The 18,852-nt window shown below is 39.4% G+C and overlaps 1 protein-coding gene across 10 annotated transcripts in view; it reads left to right on the forward strand.

Annotated features, from left to right (window-relative positions):
• The window catches only part of LOC102193390 (membrane-associated guanylate kinase, WW and PDZ domain-containing protein 1-like), a 98,572-nt gene that overhangs the window by 44,696 nt on the left and 35,024 nt on the right, over positions 1-18,852 (forward strand). For all 10 annotated transcript variants that reach the window (XM_005740518.1, XM_013912767.1, XM_005740511.1 and 7 more), the window contains exon 3: positions 17,045-17,164. In XM_005740518.1, the coding sequence (XP_005740575.1) occupies positions 17,045-17,164 (120 nt within the window). The remainder of the gene's footprint in view (positions 1-17,044; positions 17,165-18,852) is intronic.

Consider the following 18,852-nt stretch of genomic DNA (forward strand, 5'->3'; position numbering starts at 1 on the left):
TATATATATATATATATATAATTCTGAGTATATGGTACTGTTAGACATAATCTCTGTTTAGAATGAGCCTTCCTGCTCCTAGTCATTAAGCTAAACTAGGCTAATCTGCTTGCTATAGTTTCATTTCAGTGTGCATATATCAGAGTGCTTTTGATCTTCTCTAACTCTCACTAATTTTTCACTGCAGCAGTGCTATTATAAGTTACCTTTTTACTTCTAGTTGTGGTACAATGAGGGCTTATGTTGAAGTTGGACCAAGTGAATCTGAACAAAAAGCTGCAGTCCTCTTCCCTCAGGGATGCTCTGGGGTTTTGTGGTCAGGATGCCTGGGCAGCAGTCCATGTCTGCACAGGTACAGACCTGTGCTTACAAAGGTTTCCTTTGGTCAGCCATTAGGAGCTTAATCCCTGAAAGTTACTAATTAAGTCAAGCCTCTCCGGACTAGTCTGGTCAAAGGATAGTAAACGGATCCAACCACCAAATGCCGTACATAAGCACTTTGTAGACTATATGTGGCAATATATGTGGTATTGTTCTTCTACTGTATTCCCCTCTCATCTTTCTGTGCTGTATTCCCTTCTTTAACCCAGTGTTCAACCTTAGGGAGGTTTTCTCAGTCAAGGCACCTGCACAAAGCTGGCTGTATATCACGAGGGACCATGTGTTAGGTAATGCCAAGAGTCTATATTTATGACTAAGATAGCTGGAGAAGGGTAGAACAGAAAGGCAGATGAGAGAGAGAGAGAGAGAGAGGCAGTGGGCGGGAGTATGCAAGGGGCTGTGGGGCTGCAGCCATTGGCCTCAGACAGGAACTGGAGTGTGAATAGCTCACATTGGCTTAGCCTCTAAGCTGGGCTGGACCTCTAATTTGCTCTGCTTGTGGAGCTTTGAAGAAAAACGGCAGCTGCCTACTAGCTGCCTGCCTGAATGAGTTTGCAAGCTGGGAGCTAGCACTTGCTCACAGACAGCTGGATGATCCATGGATGGTTTGGATGGAGCAAGAAAAGCAGAATTCATCCTGCTTGGATTTATCTTTTTGAATATTTCTGTGGAATAACCAGAGAGAACGGGCACAGAAGCAGCGGCGTAGAGGTAATCTGTGACATTTACTACTTCTCCTGGGAATGATGCCGTGTCTTCCGGGATTACGTTGAAAGAGATGTGGGTGGGGAGAATAGATGGATACACAGAGGCAGAAATGCAGGCAGGTGGATTTTTTAACAGACTGTGGGAACCGGTGCTTATGCAGATTTGTGGTGTGATATTGATAAGCTGTGATGTGTTGTGCTGTGCGTCTTTGATGACGGCGGCTCTCTTAATCGCACACACATGCATTATTGTCAGTCTGAGCTGATGTTTGATTAGCGGCTCACTTTAAACGCTGATCTGTTGACACACTACCGTAGGAGGACATTTTGCCCTGCCCCTGGCTCCTGCAGCTACATCTTTTTCTTTCTGTCATCCACCTTTCCATTTCTCCCCTTCTTTGAGTCACCCTTTCTTGTGCACTAGCTAATCTGTTCTCCTCTCAGCTTTGCCTTTTAAATGAAAGCTCCTTTCTTCCTTTCCAATTTTGGGTTTTATTTCTGCACCGGTTTCTAGTAGAAGGCGAAAAAACCCCACAAAAACCCCAAACTGAAATCTTAATGTTATTTCATTAGATTTATAGCTAATAACGCTTCAGATTTTATATGCTTGCCCACTATTCATTTTCAGTCGTTATTCTTCGTCCTCATATTGAAAAGGAGGGAGCTGTGGAAGCAGCAGGAGAGCAGTGGCTGGACTCGGCAGTGAGGACTGTTGTGGCGCGAGCTGAAAGAATGCCCTGTTGTGCTGGGCAGCAGCAGCATTGTGTGTCTGGCCTCCTTCTCTTTAATGGGCAACTCCGTCATTCCTTTATTGAAACAATCACAGCGAGAAACCTTTTCTATGTTTAATAATAATTAAATAAATAGGCTCTTTGATACACAACCTGGCCTCTTCATAAGTAAAGGGCCGGGTATTGTTTGAAAACTTTCTATTGTAGCCCCAATAAAATAAAAGCGCTACACACTGTGCTGGCAAAATACTTTCTTGTGAGAGCATGATTTTTCCATATTTCATGAAAGCAGCATTAAGGTCTTTGACGTCTTAAAGGTTCAACCTCATCTAAACATTAATAGTTGTAAGGAAAAACACATCGGTTGTGAAGATGGTTTCATATTTTATTTAAAATGTTACCATCTGATCAAAAATCAAATAAGCAAAGGTATAAATCGGAAACTGTTCAGGTTGAATAACAGGGCTATCCAAGTTATTTTCCTAATACCATTTTCATAATAAATATTAGCTTATAAAATATTAAAAACTAGAGATGACAAATGTCAGTTCCAAGTCCTCCAGGCCCTGTAGTAAGCATTCTGTCTGACAAACAGTCCAGAACACAAACATATTTAGTTGTGTAAAACAGAGAAGAGTGAAATATTCAGATTTGAGAAGCTGAGACTGAAGAATCTTTTGCATTATTACTGAGGGCGTTTTGGTTTTTTTGGCATTTCATAGACCCATTAGCTGACAGCCATCCATACACTCACACAGTTTTACTACAAAAATAGTACTGACATACATGGTGACACAGATACTCTACGCATTTGTTTTTGATAGTTTTTCAAATTTGCCTTTTTTGCCTCTATTTTCTTGTGTAAGACAGGAGGAGGCATTGCAGCACCTTGCTGAACCATCCCCAGCACACTGGTAGCTAACCGAACCTGCTACAGCATGGCATGCTCCCAGCAGCTCCTCAGCCCCTGATAGGATCTGGAGTGGGATTGCTATTTGCTTAATCATTAATCTGAGGGCCTCCACTACATTGATTCTCTCCCTGTTCCCCTTCATCAATCATTATGGGCCAGCATTTCCTTTAATGGGGGATAGAAGTGCTGATTGAACGCAGCCATGGTACTGGGGACATAAAAATCATCTTGGTCCTGATCAGGGCTACAAAAAACAGGTCCAGAACCTGTCCAACTCAGCAACAGCAGCAGACTTCTAGCCTTCAAGCATCAGAATGAGGCTGGATCCTTTAATTAATTTTATGTTCAAATTATGTTCCTAAAACGTAAAATAGAAAAATATCTTATAATATGATGTATTTGTCCTATTATCTTTGCTAAAGACTTGTCCAGCTCACACCATAATGGATGCAAATGGCCACCTAACCATAGTTTGCGGTTGAGAAGCTTCCATCATCTGACCAGTGTATTAAGGGACTACTTGTGTGGATGAGGCCTTAAAGTGCTCCCTCAATCAATGCAGCTCCAGTAATTGGCTTAGAGGCCCAAGACAGTTCCATGCTAACTCCCCTGCGCGACTGTTTGCTTTCTCTGCCCCGCCTCTGCTCGGTCTGCTCTGAGATGTTCATGTAATTTCTTCTAACGTCACCTCTCAGCCTCTGTTTTCATAACACACACCTTGCCCATCAACACAAAGATGTGTGTTTATTCTGGAAACAATGCCCCAAAATATGCTCTCGCTGTGGTTTAGATGCTGTACACAGGACTGTTACGAGCACGTATGATAAGATTGGGTTTCTTAACAATATAAAGTTTGTTCTTTTATTTTATTATGACTCTAATTAAATAAATAATCCAGCTGCTGTTTTCATTACTGAAACACTCAGAGCATGGTCTGACATTAATTTGCTAAAATCCAGCCATCAGGTTAATCTCGCTCTCAGGTCAGTGCCTGTTCTTTTGTGTTCTCCCTCCTGCTATGCTCACGCTCACAACCAGCAGGGGTTAAAAACAGCAGATGTTTGGCTGAAACGGTGTGCGTGTGTCCCCGTGTGTGTCTACAAGTTTGCCTATGTCTGCTAGACAATGAGTGGAAGCTCCTCAGACCATCAACAGCAGGAAGGCGATTGAGGGTATCAGATGTCACCAAAGTGCCGTTGGCCTATTGTTAATACTCAGGACGGTTTTCACCTGGATTTGTGTGTTTGTGTGCGTTCGGATGCGATTGTTGTTGTGGTGGCAGTGGCGTGCGCACACAAGGAATGGTTTTTTTTTTTTTTTTGTGTGTCATTTTACAAACTCATTAAGATTTCGCTGTCACTGGCCATTTGTCTTTGATATCTGATATATATACATTTTATATATGGGAGAAAAGATCTCATCAAGTCAAAAGAGTTTGAGGTCATGTAATTGCAGTCAGAGAGGTCATCTTGGCCCCAGGTAACTGAACCATACTGACCCAAAGGTCAGAAGAGGACAACGTGAGCACGGGACGTAGTCGGCTTCTCGCACTTTGCTTGACATCCTGCATTTCACCTTCCAATGTAAATAACAACATCAAAAGAGGAACAATTTTGCAGTGAGAAGCAGAATCTTATCAGATGGCTTCACATGAGCAGAAGACAAACTCTTCAAACTGCACTTTTTTGCTTGGCAGCCTCAGCCCATCCTAAACTGTTATAATAATAAACATGTTGTTGTTTTTCGGCTTTTGAAAAATTCTTCAAATGGCCCACAGGAGCCCTTTCAGTAATGTACCACAAACCAAGTCTCAGGTGAAACAGCTAAAATATTCTACAAATTCAGGGTTTGGGTGGGTCTTCTACTGATTGATTACTAGACTTAGTGCAGATTTACAGTAATCTATAAACTGTGCTGGTGTTTTGTTTTGTTTTTCTACGCATTTGTGTTCATATATAAAATACAGGTGAAGTAAACCTCAAATTTTATTTGCTATACCTACAAATTACTGAAGCAACTAGATTATTCTCTTTATTGGGAACCCACCCATATCTTCACCTGGTATCTTGGGGTAAGCAGGATTTCACCCCTTAACCTGTATACCTGACGAGGTTAGCTACGACCATCCAGAACCATCTCGAGCTGATGTTGGCTGCTGTGATTATCTCCCCAGTGGCTTTCTTCAGTTGTTTGTTCGGACTCCAGCTGGGTTGTCTGAAAAAATAGCACAGTGATGATGCGATCCTTCGGCCTCATTAGGCAGATCTTAGTAACTGTCTTTCTTCAGTCCATGAGATGGATAGCCTTTCACAAACTTGCCCCTCCCAAGGCATATATATTCACCATAAGCAAGAGTTCATGCAAGTGGTTGTTTCTGTTTTTTTGAGTAAAATGCTAATGTGAAAGCAAGATCGTGTTTACAGTGTTCACCATCAAGTCGTTTTCGTCACCTCTGAAAAAAAGATTTTGGTCCTAGGTTTAAATCCAATGGTTAGCATGGTTAACATGTTCTCCCTGTGAGCACATGGATACTCTTGCTTCCTTCCTTAGTCCAAAGACATGCTTGCTAGGTTAACTACTGATTTAAAACACTAGCCTTCCATGCTAATATTTGCTAATTAGTGAGTTGCCATAGAAATCCATTCAACAATTACTGAGGTGGGTTAATTGAAAACCTGAACATACTTTATTTCTTTATGCAGTAGATGGTGATGCTAATGGAAAAATCACAGATCATCATTTTGGAGTTTTTATTGTCAGAAATCCAATATTTGTAATATTTCAGGTTGGACAAAGGAAGATGATCAGGTCACAAGAACCTTACCATGCTGCTGACATAGTCTACCCATAAAACACTATAATTATAATATGTAATTGAAATCAAATATTTGAAAAATGTCCATTTCAGATATTCTCTACTTCCTTTCCCCCTTATTTTTAGCTTGTAAGTGCAACATTAGAACCAGATCTCCCCTTTATTCCTTTTACTCATGTATAGTGCATTATGTTAAATGTGGATATCCCTGGTAGGCCTGAACCACTTTTATACAATACAAACATTCACTCAGCTACATGAATGAAATATTTAGTCAGCCTCCACAGACAACAGCTTCTCCCGCAGCACAAACTCTCATAGCTTTCATCAGGCCAGCAGAAAAGGCTGCTGTGCAACTTAATTGCATGCAAAAAAAATGTTTCTTCTTCTTTTTTTTTCTCTTTTTTTTTTAAACAGTGTAACGTAAAAAGACTGTTTACACTGGTCAAACCTTTTTTATGTTTATCTGTGACCTTTGTGCAAACACTCACTGGTTTGGTGGTAGCTCAGTATTTGTGTTGATGATGTAGAGCGATATAAGATGAAAAATATGGATTTTTCACTGCCAAAACGGTGAAAGTTAAGCCTTGTGCATTGTAAAAGATTCAGAAGCCAGATGGCCTTAGAATCTGCTTTTCTCTGAAGCTAGATAAAATGGCCTCTAAATGTTTTGCCGCTCATCACTCGGGTGGGAGCTCATTTACAGCGTGCAGAAGTGTTCAAATAAATCTGGAGACTGTAAACTCTGAATTATATCCAAGTCAAACTTAAGATAAATGGAAGTGGAAGTTGATGTGAAATGTAGAAATAAAGTTCTCTAAAGCAATTCTCTGTATGACTTCATGAGAAAGCTTAAATATAATAATCTTGGCCAATGTAATCCTTGAAGTCATGGAATATAAATAAATCAGTCATCATATTTGTGGCCAAGACATGTCAAGGAAGAGGCCTGGAGATGCTAAGACCAGCACAGTCACTCCAATAGTTGCTGATAATACGATTTCCTTCTATTTGTGGCACCTAGCTGAGAGAAGAGGTTTCTCTTTTGAACAATTTTGAGTCTTTCTGAGCTGTGAGCCTTCATCGCATACATCCTCTTAACCCCCATACGCTCCGAGACAAAGACAGTTGCTATACGTGTGAATGAATCACCACGAGGATGTCCATTTAACATAATTATTCCAGTACTCAGAGCATCTACTCTAAGGTGAGGACATTCCTCTAAGGTGTGCAACTTCAAGGTCTGTAATTAATTTCATAGCACAGCTCAGATGCTCCTGCAGTTTATGGTGCATGTTCAGTAGCAGTGAGTGAGTGGCCCAGTATTAGGAGTGAGGATGTGGGTCACAGCATGCACTCAAACAGGCCACTTCAGGGACACATGTCCCTTGCTCCAGAGCTTTTTATGAACTGCCAGTGAGGACAGAAGCTGCCTTTGCTAGCTTGATATTTATAGTCCATACTCTGAATACACTATATATATGTATTTACATGCTACTTCTGCCCTCTATCTTTGTCTTATGTAGCTGAAAAAGGTTGGGACACTGGCCACATACAGCTCACAGCTGCTCATAGCAAGTGATAACTTGTTCAGCCAGGTTGTCACTACTGGATTCAGCATGCAGAAAATGGGCACCGGATGACAACTCTAGCTGTTAATACATTGGAGTATTACCTGCTTTATTCTCACATCAGCACAGATCAGCACACTCAGACTTCACAGAGACTTTGTAGTAGGGAGCTAAAGACTGTTTAATGTCCTTACTGATTGCATTTCATACTGATTTGAGTTCTCCCAAGCTCCCCTCTTGGGTAATGTCAAGAAAAGTTCATAGCTGCAGCGCATGTGTGAGAACAGCTTCTTCTGTGCATATGTCAGTGTGGGTGCTCAAAACTGCATGTGCGTTCTTGTTGTTAATTTGGTGTCCTATACAGATCGGAGCTAAATTTAGATCAAAGTGCAGCAGTGATAAACGTAGGCAGACACGCAACACTCTTATGGTTGTACTTCACTTCCTATTTAGGAAGGTCATTAAAACACAAACGCATAACAATACCATCCAGTCTATTGCACAATAATTTAATCACTCTGCAAACTGGAAAAATCTGCTTTACAAATCCAGCATTACTGCATTAGATTGCTTCGAGTTAAGTGAGCAGTGGGTCTCTTTCCTAAATGCTCAAGTGCTGCAACTGACCACTTTTGTGTTACTGAACAATTTGTTATGCTTTATCTACGAAATTAAAAAAATAAATAAAACTGAAGTCTAAGATAATTTATTTAAATTACTTTTAAAATTATTTTTGAATGAAATACAAGAATGTTATTTAATCAAGTGAAAATGTCAAAACAATCTACCGGCTTAAGTCTCTCAAATGTGGGTTTGCAACTTTTCGTTTTGTGTATTTGTAAATTAAATCTATCAGTCGATTTATGAATGTTAATTAATTGTTTGGGATTAAAGAAATCACCTTTGGCTCTGGAAAACTGACAGCTGTGTTAATAAAAATACATCATATAACAGCATATTAAATATTATTTAGCAACATGTAAATAAAGCATTTTTTTTCCCTTCAAAAAGGCAGAAACGACTGAGCATTAAGTGATTTTGCTTGTTAAAGGACCTGTAACTGATTATCCGAACTGACCGATTCATTTTTGCCAGTCATCTAATCAGTTCATTGATATTGCACAGAAAGGTGTTGCAGCACTACAGTGGCACAGTCACAGAGATAATGTTAATGATGTGGGAGAGGCGAGGACAGGCTTGCCTGGACTCTTTTATCCTTTTAGCAATGCTCTGCGTGTCACACACTCAAACATGCACACATCCAGCTTCTTAGAGAGTGAGATGCAATTCACTCAACATCACAACACCAAAACAACATGACAGTGGAGATGTGAGGAAAACCAGAGGCGTGGTTGTATGTTTGAGTGAGAAAGTGTGAGTTGTTTGTTCTGCAAGAGATGTCACGTGGCCATTAGGTGATTATTTTTGTTGTGTGTGTGTGTGTGTGTGTGTGCTGTGTATCTGTGCTGCCTTCATCCTCCTTCACTCTCTCATTCTCTTCTGTGCTGTTCCACCATTTGGCAGATGCTCTCTGTCATAACAGCCTTGTACGTCCTCTCCCTCTGGGAACAGACCGGAGCGGCTGATTGACATTAAGCGAGAGCTAGATACTGATTGGATGTTATGTGTTTGGTTTGTAAACTCTGCAAAGAGCTAGCAAAGATACACTTTTTTGTGGTGGACACCTCAGCTAGAAGTGATTTGCCATTGCCTGCCCACTAAAACCCAGAAACTTTTTCAAAAGTATCAAGCGAAATAGACAAATTAACCTTACGTGAAGTGAAAAACCAAGATAAAAAAAAAGAGTGGAGGAGTTGATCTTTAGGCACAGACCATTCACAGCAACAAAAAACGTTTAACAAATAAGGAATTAGAAAAATGTGTGAGATACTAAGATTCTTAAAAACAGTTCCAAATGGAGAGTGACATTTACAATTATTCATTTCAAACTAATGTAAAGTGCACTGAAGGGGATAGGTGAGTGACATGGGTGCAAATTTTTCTTGATTCTATTCCATATCTCTAATGGATATGACGTAAAAAAGATGTAAAAAGATCCAAACCTCACTTTAAACAGTACAGAAACCTAATGCTTTAAATGTTCTGCTCTATACCTTATTTCAGTGTATACTAAAGTAAAATAACTAACACTGACTAACGGTGGAAAATAACAGATAGAAAAGTTCACAGTATCCTCAACAAGCCTCAGTATCACTATCATCAGACAGAAATTACCTTTACTGACTCATCCGCTTATATTAGAATTTTTTCAAAGTTTTACAGCCTCCTCCAGAGTAAATACATCAGGTAAATAGCAGACTGACAGCCTACAGTTGCTGCAGATGAACAGCGGCCACTTGCTTGTCCTACAGTGGCCACCATAGCTAAGATTATGCACTTGAACTGGGAGGGATGGCGAAGCAGACTTCAGTTGACTGCAATCTGTAATCCACCCACATCTAGTGGTGGATTTTTTTTAACTTTTATTTTTTTTTATTTTTTTAAAGATTTTGTTCTAGCAAGTCAAACAGTGATTTGTTAACCACAACACATTGCATCACATGACTCTTGGTGAACTGGCTGATCTTTTGTATTTTGTGCAGAATCTTCTTTAGAAAGCAGCATGTTTAGCACGGCACGGTCTACTACTTTGACACCGATATGATAATGAAATGTCTGGTTTTAGTGAAATATTTCAACAACTGTTGCATTAATTTTTATGACAAATACAAGTCTCCATCAGCGTGAACTGGAATCTTGGTAATCTTGTCACTTCTTATCCAGCTTCAGCATCAAATCAAATCTCCAGCTGATTTAGTTGTTTTGGTTTTTGACCAGATAGTGGCAACATTGATTTCTAATTCCCATTGGCTGTCTTTTGTGCTTATCTACTATAATGGTTAACATAAAAACCATTAAAACCATCAGCTGCTTGCTTGGCAGTAGTCTCTTAGTGCTCTGTCCAAAATCACTTCCTACTGAATGTATAGTCTGCTTCATTTAATGTGCACTATTATATTTAGCAGCCTGAATTCTGAATGTGTAAATTTATCCATGAGTGCACAATAGAACCAAAAAAGGGTGCCCACAGCAAGTAAGTACGACTATTTTTGCTAGAGCCCCACAGTGCAATGGTGTTAAAATGACAATGACTCAACCGCAGACAATGATGATGCAAAATTACAATGGTTTGAGTACATTGACCACATTCTCAATTTCGTGCTCACTGCAGAGCAAACATGCCAGCCAAGCAAATGCTTATCTGGAAAGCATCCTGGAAGTTTTTTTTTTTTTAAATTTTTATCCACAATGAATTTCTACTTCTCTGTATCCCGCTCTTGATTTATTTTCAAACACCTCAATATTCTCGCATCTACTACCATGCTGAGATTTGCATATTTAAACCCATATATGTGTTGATAGAAAAACTCTCCTCAAAGAAGTCATTAACAGTGGCTAGGAGGCTGCAGAAGTTGTGAACTCAAACGCAGATGAAATTACACAAAGCTGATCTGTGACGGAATACAATTGATGGATTTCCTGTTTGTTGTACGAGGCATACCCAGCTTATTTGCACAGGATACGCCTCCAATAATTGTTATTTCAGCCCTCACTGTGCAGCTTTAGATAAAGGTTTGTTATTCCCACTAAAATCTTGGGTTTGTCCCGTGAGCTGAACTGAAACTGAAGTGCTTCAGTTCACTATTTTGTACCTTTGGGATATAGCCAAAGACACCTTCAGCTAATATGTGACCAAGGTAGACATTTAAACCTTTTGGGAGGAGGCGGTAAAATTTTGTGAAGTAGTATTCATGATGAATAAAGAATCACAGAATGGTTAAGATTAACGACTGTTGCGTTTCACCCATGTAAAAAACTTTTGTTTTTGAAAATGTCTCTGTTTTTATACATGAATGAATATTAAGTAACCCAGCAATAACAATAATTGGGGATAATAGAAAAGACATTTTGATACGATACGTTTTAACCAATTATATCTCATTTATACATATGTGTTGCATATAAGCCCTATGAGATGTATCATTTACTGTTACAGACACTGCAGCCTGCACCATGCTACTCAACTCGTCCCACGAGCCTGTACTATAATTTAACGTTGTACCTGCAGTAATATCATATGCATGGGATATACAGAAGTTATGAATAATTAAGTATGGTAAAGTAATATTTGTATTTGCTGTTGCATCACTCAAGATATGCACTGCTACAGACATTACAGTTCTGAAAAAGTCGACAACGCCACACATAACGTTGGAGATTTTCATACATATATGCTCTAAATAACATATCAAAAATATTCTCATTAATTATAAGCTTTTTGTTTTATTTAAAAAAAAATCTAACATTGAATTGCTCTTTAAAAAAAAAATCAAGGAATTGTGAAAAATTTCAAAGTGGGTAAAAATCCCTTGCTTATCACGCTCCAGCCTGCAAAAGTAGAAATATCAAGGTTTTTTTTGTCTTTGTTAAATGTTGTAATTAAAAAATGACATTAGAGGAAATGCAAATATGTTATATATCATAATTCCAAAGGTATTTACAGTCTCATAACCCATAAAACCCTCAACATTAGCTCAAAATAATATTATATACTGGGAAATAATGTGTGTTCAGCAGAAAACTCCCGTGTCTGTGTGTGTGTGTCTGACCTGAGCAAGGAAAAAAAAAATACTGTTGCATATCCTTACTTTGTTAGTCAGTTAATATTCGCTACTGAATAGCAGCCTGTGTTACACTAAGAGTGAGAACTGATTGATGGAGTTTCTTTCTAATATTGTAAGATCTTTACCTTACAATAGAAACCACCTTGACTTAAATGTTATTGTGAATTGGATATGTAAAGAAAACTGAATTAACAATGTTAGCAATTTACTAAACCAACCCTATGTCATCATATATATTTTTTAACATTGAGTGGATTTAAGACAAATGTTCAAACAGTAGTGAACACACAGTCAGCAGCAAGTCCCTGTGGTAGCTTCAGTCTGGGTGAGATTAGTATGTTTGAGTTACTGTTGAAGGAGCTCCTGTGTACACTTGAAGCCTGACATGAAGCCTCTCTATCGGGAACAAGCTGTCTAAAAAACAGTCTCAGCCCGTCACTGTTATATAATGCTACGACTGTGTTGTTTATGAGTAGCACAAAACGCATTGTGCTAGATTTAGGTTTTACATAAGCCATTTTTAATGCTTATTGCTGCAAATTACAATAATTATGTAGCACAAAAAGCAAAGCTTAGAAAATGTATATAAGCACTGCCAGTATGGTATCACTATTAACAAATAATGATGATAACGGGAAAAAGTAGTGAAGTCAAAAATGTAATCCACTGTATAGTCTTGCAATAGTGCAATGAGTTTGTGAAGCTTATAATGTTTGTCGAGAGAGCTCATCCATCCATTTGTTTAGTTTTAAGCTTTGGATTGTGCTGCTGTACTGCCTTGATTTATTTATTTTTTTATAAGGAGTTAGTGTTTATGTCCACCCTCTGTACCAGACTTGGTGAAGACAGAGTATTTACATGCACTTTTTCATATGTTCTCTGAGCAAATAGTGGCTCAACTTGTATATGTTAGTGTTAAAAGTGAAGGCGTTTCCAAATGTGCTTGTTTCTTATTTGCCATCCGTGCTTGTACAGGCAGTTTTCTCACAGTAAAACAAAGTCCATTGATAGCCGACAGAGTTAGTTAATCAGAGTTGGGGTCAGGACTCACCATGGCACTGTCATCGTTTAACTGGACAGAGAAAATAGACACTGACCACACTGATAATTCAGAGTTGAGTCTGACATCACTGCTACTGTCCTACTACAGTGAAAGCATTGAAGCTGTCTGTGCTGCTGTTTATTCAACAGGGATTATTTCCTACACTTGATAAAATGCCTTTAGTTTTGTTTATGGATCTGGCGGAATAGACTTTTCTAGAAAGACATCAGTGATTCTTAAGAGCACAAATCTCCTCATCAAGTAGACTGTCAGACGCTCAGTTTTTAAATCTTAGCTTTGCAAAGTAATTTGTTCTGTGGAATAGCAAAGGGGAAACATGGCGATGTAAACGAACACACAATATTAATTTGTCAACTGTCAACTGGATTTCACTGTCATATTTAGATATCTCTGAATGTATCAAGGTATTAGGCACTGAAATTAATAAGTAAAGCTCCTTTATAGTGAAACGGGATTTACAGGAACAGGAAATGTTTGGCATTTTTCCTTTAGGAATTAATAAAATGTTTCCTTTGTAATATGACTTTTACAGTAGACTACAGTACTGTAAGGTTTTTCATTGCTGGATTTTGACAAAACAAACATCACTGTATTCGTTAACAATGCGACCTTTGTTTATTTTATTAAAACATGCAAAGCACTGACTGCTTCTTGTTGATTATTATTCACTGAGAGGGACACAGACTTTCACATGGCTGTGGAAATAATAAAAAAATACATCATCATAAATTTCAGAGCAGAGGATTAAAGGACAATGGCAAAGTGACTGTTTTTCTGGTAACTTAAGCTGGTGTAAGTTTGTAAGGCATAACTGTGGAGCTGTGTCATTAGATAATTATTAACTTGACTCCCATTCCCTGGTCACTAGATTAATAATCCATCCATCCATTCGCTTCCGCTTATCCTTTCCAGGGTCGCAGGGCGTGCTGGAGCCTATCCCAGCTGTCATAGTGCGAGAGGCGGGGTACGCCCTGGACAGCTCGCCAGTCTGTCGCAGGGCCAACACATAAAGACACAGACAACCATTCGTACTCACAGATTCACACCCATGGGCAATTTAGATTAATCAATTAACCTATCCCCCTTAACTGCATGTCTTTGGACGGTGGGAGGAAGTACCCGGGGAGAACCCACGCAAGCACGGGGAAGACATGCAAACTCCACTCAGAAAGACCCCCGCCTGATGGTGGAATTGAACTCAGGACCTTCTTGCTGTGTGGCAACAGTGCTAACCACTGTGCTGCCCTCTGTAGTGCACTGTCCAGTACACAGTAGTGTAGAGAAATCAACTACAGCCACTACAAGAGTATCAAGTTGGGCTCACTCTTGGGAACAAGAAGATACAGTAGTGTGAGACGTTTACTGCAAAAGAAAAAGATCGTGGCTTGGATTAAAATGGACCCTCTTCACAATGTTAACCACGTGTTAAATCTGATTTTAAAAAGCTATTTTAACCATTTAAAGACAACCTTCTTCTCTGCAAAAAATAGGTTTATCTGCATACACCTATTCCTTTACAGTGCACCTACTACATGATATAAATGATTGTGTTCTACATGACACTTTTACATTATTTTTAAGGTAATAAGTACTTTATTTATCCCAAAATTTGGGATAGTACTCAACTAGTTTAAGGATGAGGCTTTTCATCCGTACTGTAGTTTTTGACTAGTCTTTTTATCCTGAGCCATTATAAACAAGACATCACATCATTGCGATTCCTCAGTTGCAGTGATGGTCCTGGAGCAACATTGGTTGTGACACGGCTGTCTCAGATCGTTCCACCTGTTAATTCTGCTCATTTATAATGCTGATAACACTGACCAGTGATTCAGCTACTAAAAGATCCAAGCATGATGATGCTGGTCACAAAAGATCCTTTAAATGTTAGATGTTGTTTATTTAATTGATTTATTTCATTCCAGAATTAGTTTAGGTGTGAAAAATGTAAACTATAAATTTCCAGTAAAATTCTTCTTATAGTTTCTGCTTTAATTGACTACAGTGTAAGTAAGCAGTGAGCCACGGTGACTTTGTTTGGATTGAGATCCGGTGCATGGGGATTTATGGTTGCGATTTTATTAAATGCACCCAAATATGATGGCATTTTGGGAATGGATTGCTCGCAAGCAATAAGAGTGGTCCTTACTTTACTGATGCAGTTCCACTCATGGGGTTTAAAAGGCAAAAATATTTTAAGAGAATGTTGTTTTATATATGATGGTGTGCTGATGTAACAAAAGCTTTAATATTTTATACTGCGGGCACATCAGAATTAGTCAGCCTATCAGAGCTCTCTCTACTGTGGGGAATAGCCCTGAATAACAGCTCCATTCCCAGCTCAGCAGACAGTGTCATTAGAGCACACCGAGCCTCAGAAACATCATCTTCCACCATGGGACCACCCAGTGGTATGACTCAAACTCCCAGAGACGGTTACTTTCATCTTATCGTGATCCACTAAGAGGAATAAAAAGCATCACTTTGCTCGTGTATTGCTGCTGTATACAGACAGTTTGATGATTTATCATGTTTTCTTCATGTGAGTATTTTTACTCATGGTTTAAATCTTAGACAGCCTTGTGTAATAAAAATTTCCTCCTCCCTTATCTATTTATCTCGAGTATCATTTTCAAAATGGCAGAAAGGAAAGCAAAAAAGAATCGGCGTTTCCTTTGCGGGGCAGGTGTGGGACTGAACAGTGCTTGGTAAAGACTTGTTTATTACAGGGTGTTTGTGGGCTGGATGCACCTTGAGGGATAGGATGCGTGCTTGCATACTGCATGGGCTGAGGAAAATAAACATGAAAGAGTCTTTTTGTACTCCTCGCTCGACTAGAACAGTGACTTTAAACTATGTGAGAAGCACAATTGCTGCACCCGTCAACTCAAAAGCAATTCAGTGATCCCCTGACGACAGAGATTAACATTTGTATTTTTGCCCATACACCTATATTATATGTCCAGTCTTGATTAAATGTAAGTAGTAATGTTAGTAGTGAGTGCATTATCAGATTGAATATTCAGTTTGTTTTTAATGTTAATTAATCTGAAACTATTCAACCATCCAACAAGCAGTTCTGAAGGATTATACTGATAGCTTCAGTTGTGTTATAAGGTAGCGATTTCTTTTCAGGTTTGAACTCCTGCTTAATTCAGTGAGGTTCAACTGAACGTGGCCTGCAGTGCTTCACACTGGTGCAAGGGTTGCGTGTTACATTCAAGTCTCTTGTTTAAGCCGGGTTTTGCAGTACCTGCTGTGTGTATGTAAATGCTCCTGTACTGATCACAGATGGGTTGCAACTTCCATCAACCATCTGGCACGTCATCTCATCTCCCTTCAATAAAGTCAAAGACACAATGGCCCCTGCCTCCATTGTCTGGTGTCAGCTTCCTCCTATAAAGTGTTCTCAATACAAAGCAAAACACAGCAAACCGCTAATCATTAACTCCAACAGGAGATCAGGCTCAGGGCAGTTGGGCCAGCAAGAAAGACAATGATCAGACTTCTAATGAGCATTTCTTTCTGAATATACTGACTTTCAGGTATAAGCTCCAGCTTCATTTTGTCTCAAATTAAAAGGCATTTGTTGTACTACGGTTAAACCGAACGGCACCTCAAAATGCAGTGTAGCTTCCAAGCAGTGAGCATGCATGCTTTAACAATCGATAATAATTTAGTTAGGATCCCTTCGGCAAAACGACTCTAATAGTATTATGTCAGTCCATTTTACAATTTCAAACTCACCATGAAGAAATTGAGAGATTGATAACACTATCAGGACTAGTGTATTGCTAAAGGTGACCTTTTTTCATCTTAGCGGGCAGCACTTTCCCATGAGACGGAGCGATGGCTCAAGATGCAAAGCCTTGATTTAATTTCCTGACGTAATATTCACAGCCACTCAACAGACACTGCGCTGCCAGTGATGGCTCTGAATTACAATCACACCCTCTTCATTTCAGAACACTTTGCTGTGGCTGGTCATCATCTCAAAAAGCTGAATGAATCTTGCAGCGCTGGCTGCATTTCTAACATTAATGACAGATTTTTCAGTTGAGAGAGAGAAGTATATTGAACATGTTGCGCAAGGAGGAAAAGTCTTATTTTACTGTCATTCTATCCTAAAGATAAGGGTTGACTTCAGCAGCTTATTTTGTTTTTTTTCCTACCCCTAGGTACAACCCGCCCCCCTAGAGACGGAGAGGTCCCAGGGGTGGATTACAATTTCCTGTCTGTGGAGGAGTTCCTAGAACTTGAGGAGAGTGGCACGCTACTGGAAATAGGAACATATGAAGGTGAGGAGGAGGGTGATGATGATGATAATGATCATAACTGGCATTTCATGTGACTCATGATTGCGCAGGTGTCCTCATTCTCCACAGATACAATGAGCGTAGCAGCCATCAGTGTTTCCTACATGTAGGCAGGCTACAAAAGCATGCATTCAGTTGATTCTGATTATACAGTGCATGATGGGAGGAGATGCATCAGGAGACAGCAGGTCACTCCACATCTGGCCCTCTCACTCTGATTAGGACGGTGCTGTGCAGCGCTAAGTCTCATACTAACACAAACCTGTGTGTTTGTGTGCGTTGTTGTGGGCGCGTGCGTGCTTGTTCACAAGGCAGTGTGTTATGCACACAGATTTGTGTGTGCGTGTGCATGGGCTTGGTTGGGAGGGAATGTTACGACATTAATCTGCTTGGCACCGACTCTGCTGTGTGTTGGCACGTTTCTTCCTTTCACGCAGACAATGTCAAATACCTATCCACAGGAGGCTGTGGCCATCCACGCTAGTAGATGAAGATTGGATGATTGATTCTCAGCAAAATCTGTTTGAGATGTTCAAATGTCTCTAAATATAACTATAGAAATAACTTTAGAAAATGCCACTTTTTTAAAATTAGATTTTAGTGGAAGAGTTGAAATGAAGGGAGGGGATATAACCAAATTTAAATGATGGCTTGACCATCTGCCAAATGTTCTTGTCTTCCTTTTAAGTTTAAAGATAGAAGAGTCATACGGGTCACATGCATGAAAATGTAAAGCTATAGAATCCACATGGGTAGCTCAGCTGAGCATAAATTCAGAATTGCAGTTTGTCTCTGGATAGGGCAGGTTACCCTTTTCTCCCTGCTTCCAGTCTTAAGTCAAAGCTCATCAAACTGGCTGCGGGGTGTAACATACTGTATTGATTTATTGAGTTTTGCAAGAAAGACAATGAGTATATTTTTATCAGGCAGGCAAGCAATAATTCACTGCTTCTGGTAATAGCTGGAAGTGGTTCTTGTTTACGGTCAGTTGCTTTTTTTTTTCTTTTACATCTCAGATAGGCTTGTAGGTGGGGGATTTATTTTTATTTTTTTTTGTAACCCATGGACGGAGCTAGTTTAGTTGTTTTTCTTTTCTAATGCAAAGCTGCGCTAACTGGTTCCCCTGGCCAGTTTCAACTGCAGAGTAGTTAATTGATTGAATGTATGGCTATTGAGTTCACACTGGCATTATGCGGTGTACATAACACTATACAGCATATACATTATATACTAACTTGAAGAGTACTTTGAGGACTCAGTTTCCCACAAAACCCAGACCTTGTGATCAGACCAGCGTTATATTGAACAAGCTGTTTCTTTGTTTGTGTTAGATTTTGCTTAATCTTTGACAATCAAACACTAAGTAGCTTGTCACACGATACTAAAAACATACTGAAGGATGTAATATTGATTCCCACTTCCCCAAAACAATTTTTTGGAGCTAAAAAGTGGCTAAAACAAGCTGTGTGCTGAGCTGGTCCACAGTTTTGATCGCTATGCTTTAAAGCCTCACATCCAAACTAAAATCTTTTAGCTTTCCAACCAGCTTCTTATTTCTGCAATTTCTAGTCATATTGTGATCCAGCTTTATGTCTTTTCCTCCTAGCGTAAGATTAGGAGGTTTCATAGATGCTCTTCCTGCTTATCTTCCTGTCCCCAACTCTTTCATT

This window comes from Pundamilia nyererei, unplaced genomic scaffold, assembly GCF_000239375.1.
Source record: "Pundamilia nyererei isolate P.nyererei 1_Seehausen unplaced genomic scaffold, PunNye1.0 scaffold00100, whole genome shotgun sequence".
Taxonomy (NCBI): Eukaryota; Metazoa; Chordata; class Actinopteri; order Cichliformes; family Cichlidae; genus Pundamilia; species Pundamilia nyererei.